The 909-nt window shown below is 49.6% G+C and overlaps 1 protein-coding gene across 1 annotated transcript; it reads right to left on the bottom strand.

Moving 5' to 3' along the window:
• Window positions 1–99: 99 nt before the first annotated feature.
• Window positions 100–582, bottom strand: GNI_126310 (putative nicotinate phosphoribosyltransferase; the record flags this gene model as incomplete). The annotated part of the gene is made up of 1 exon (XM_011133722.1): window positions 100–582. One exon carries the CDS (start codon window positions 580–582, stop codon window positions 100–102), a length of 483 nt encoding a protein of 160 aa, XP_011132024.1.
• Window positions 583–909: the final 327 nt, after the last annotated feature.

The following is a 909-nucleotide window of genomic DNA, read 5'->3' as shown; positions in this document are numbered from 1 at the left end:
CCACCAAAGGACCCACCATAGGACCCACCATAGGTTGTTAGGACTTCAATCCAATGCCGGGCAGCACTTTAGTTTGACGAGCACACGCGTGTGCAATAATTACTTGTAGAGGATAACTGGCGCCTTAGAGTCCCATAGTTCCTTATATAATTCAGCGTACTCTTTACTCGTGCTGATTTTGTACGGAGCAGGGTTAGTGGGCCTCAAGAGATCCCTTCTAGCTTGCTTGAGCCTACTGATGCATCTAGCTCGACAAGTGGAGAGATAGTCATGATAGCTCAGGTCGGTTTCTTGACCGTCAAATACTGCTAAGCCATCGTTCCAGATAAGTTTAAGTATAGACTCCACTTTGCTTGGGATTACATAGCATCGTTTGGAGTCGACAGTGACATGTTGGCAGTATACTTTCTCCTTTTGTTTAGGTGCCGGATTAGAAACGAGATCAATAAAGTCGAGAATGGGCACTCCCTGGGAATCAAAGAGACGGTAGACTTCCTTGCACCCTGGTAAAGTTGTTTTCGCAATTTCCTGACTAATTTTCATGACTGGAACATTATCAATATCGCAGAGTTTGTAAACCATGCCAAGTGCTGGTTGTTCATAACAGGTGACAAGGTGAGTTCCGATTCCAAATACGTCGATTTCGTGGTCTTGTTGGGCGAGCGACTGCAGAACTTCTTCGTTAATGCTATTTGAAGCGACTATCTTCCACAAAGACGCATCCACAGACCCACCCAACGCAACCGTAGAACCGTTGCCGGCGGGAGACCCTGCATCCCCATAAGTCACCAGCGGAACGTCAGGCTGTGGAGGTTGTTCCCCCTGGCCGGGTAGAGCGTCCTGGCCGGGTAGAGCGTCCTGGCCGGGTAGAGCGTCCTGGCCGGGTAGAGCGTCCTGGCCGGGTAGAGC

This window comes from Gregarina niphandrodes (genome assembly GCF_000223845.1).
Source record: "Gregarina niphandrodes unplaced genomic scaffold scaffold00031, whole genome shotgun sequence".
Classification (NCBI taxonomy): Eukaryota; Apicomplexa; class Conoidasida; order Eugregarinorida; family Gregarinidae; genus Gregarina; species Gregarina niphandrodes.
The sequence above is the reverse complement of the archived record's forward strand: the minus strand, read 5'-3'. Positions and strand labels throughout refer to the sequence as shown.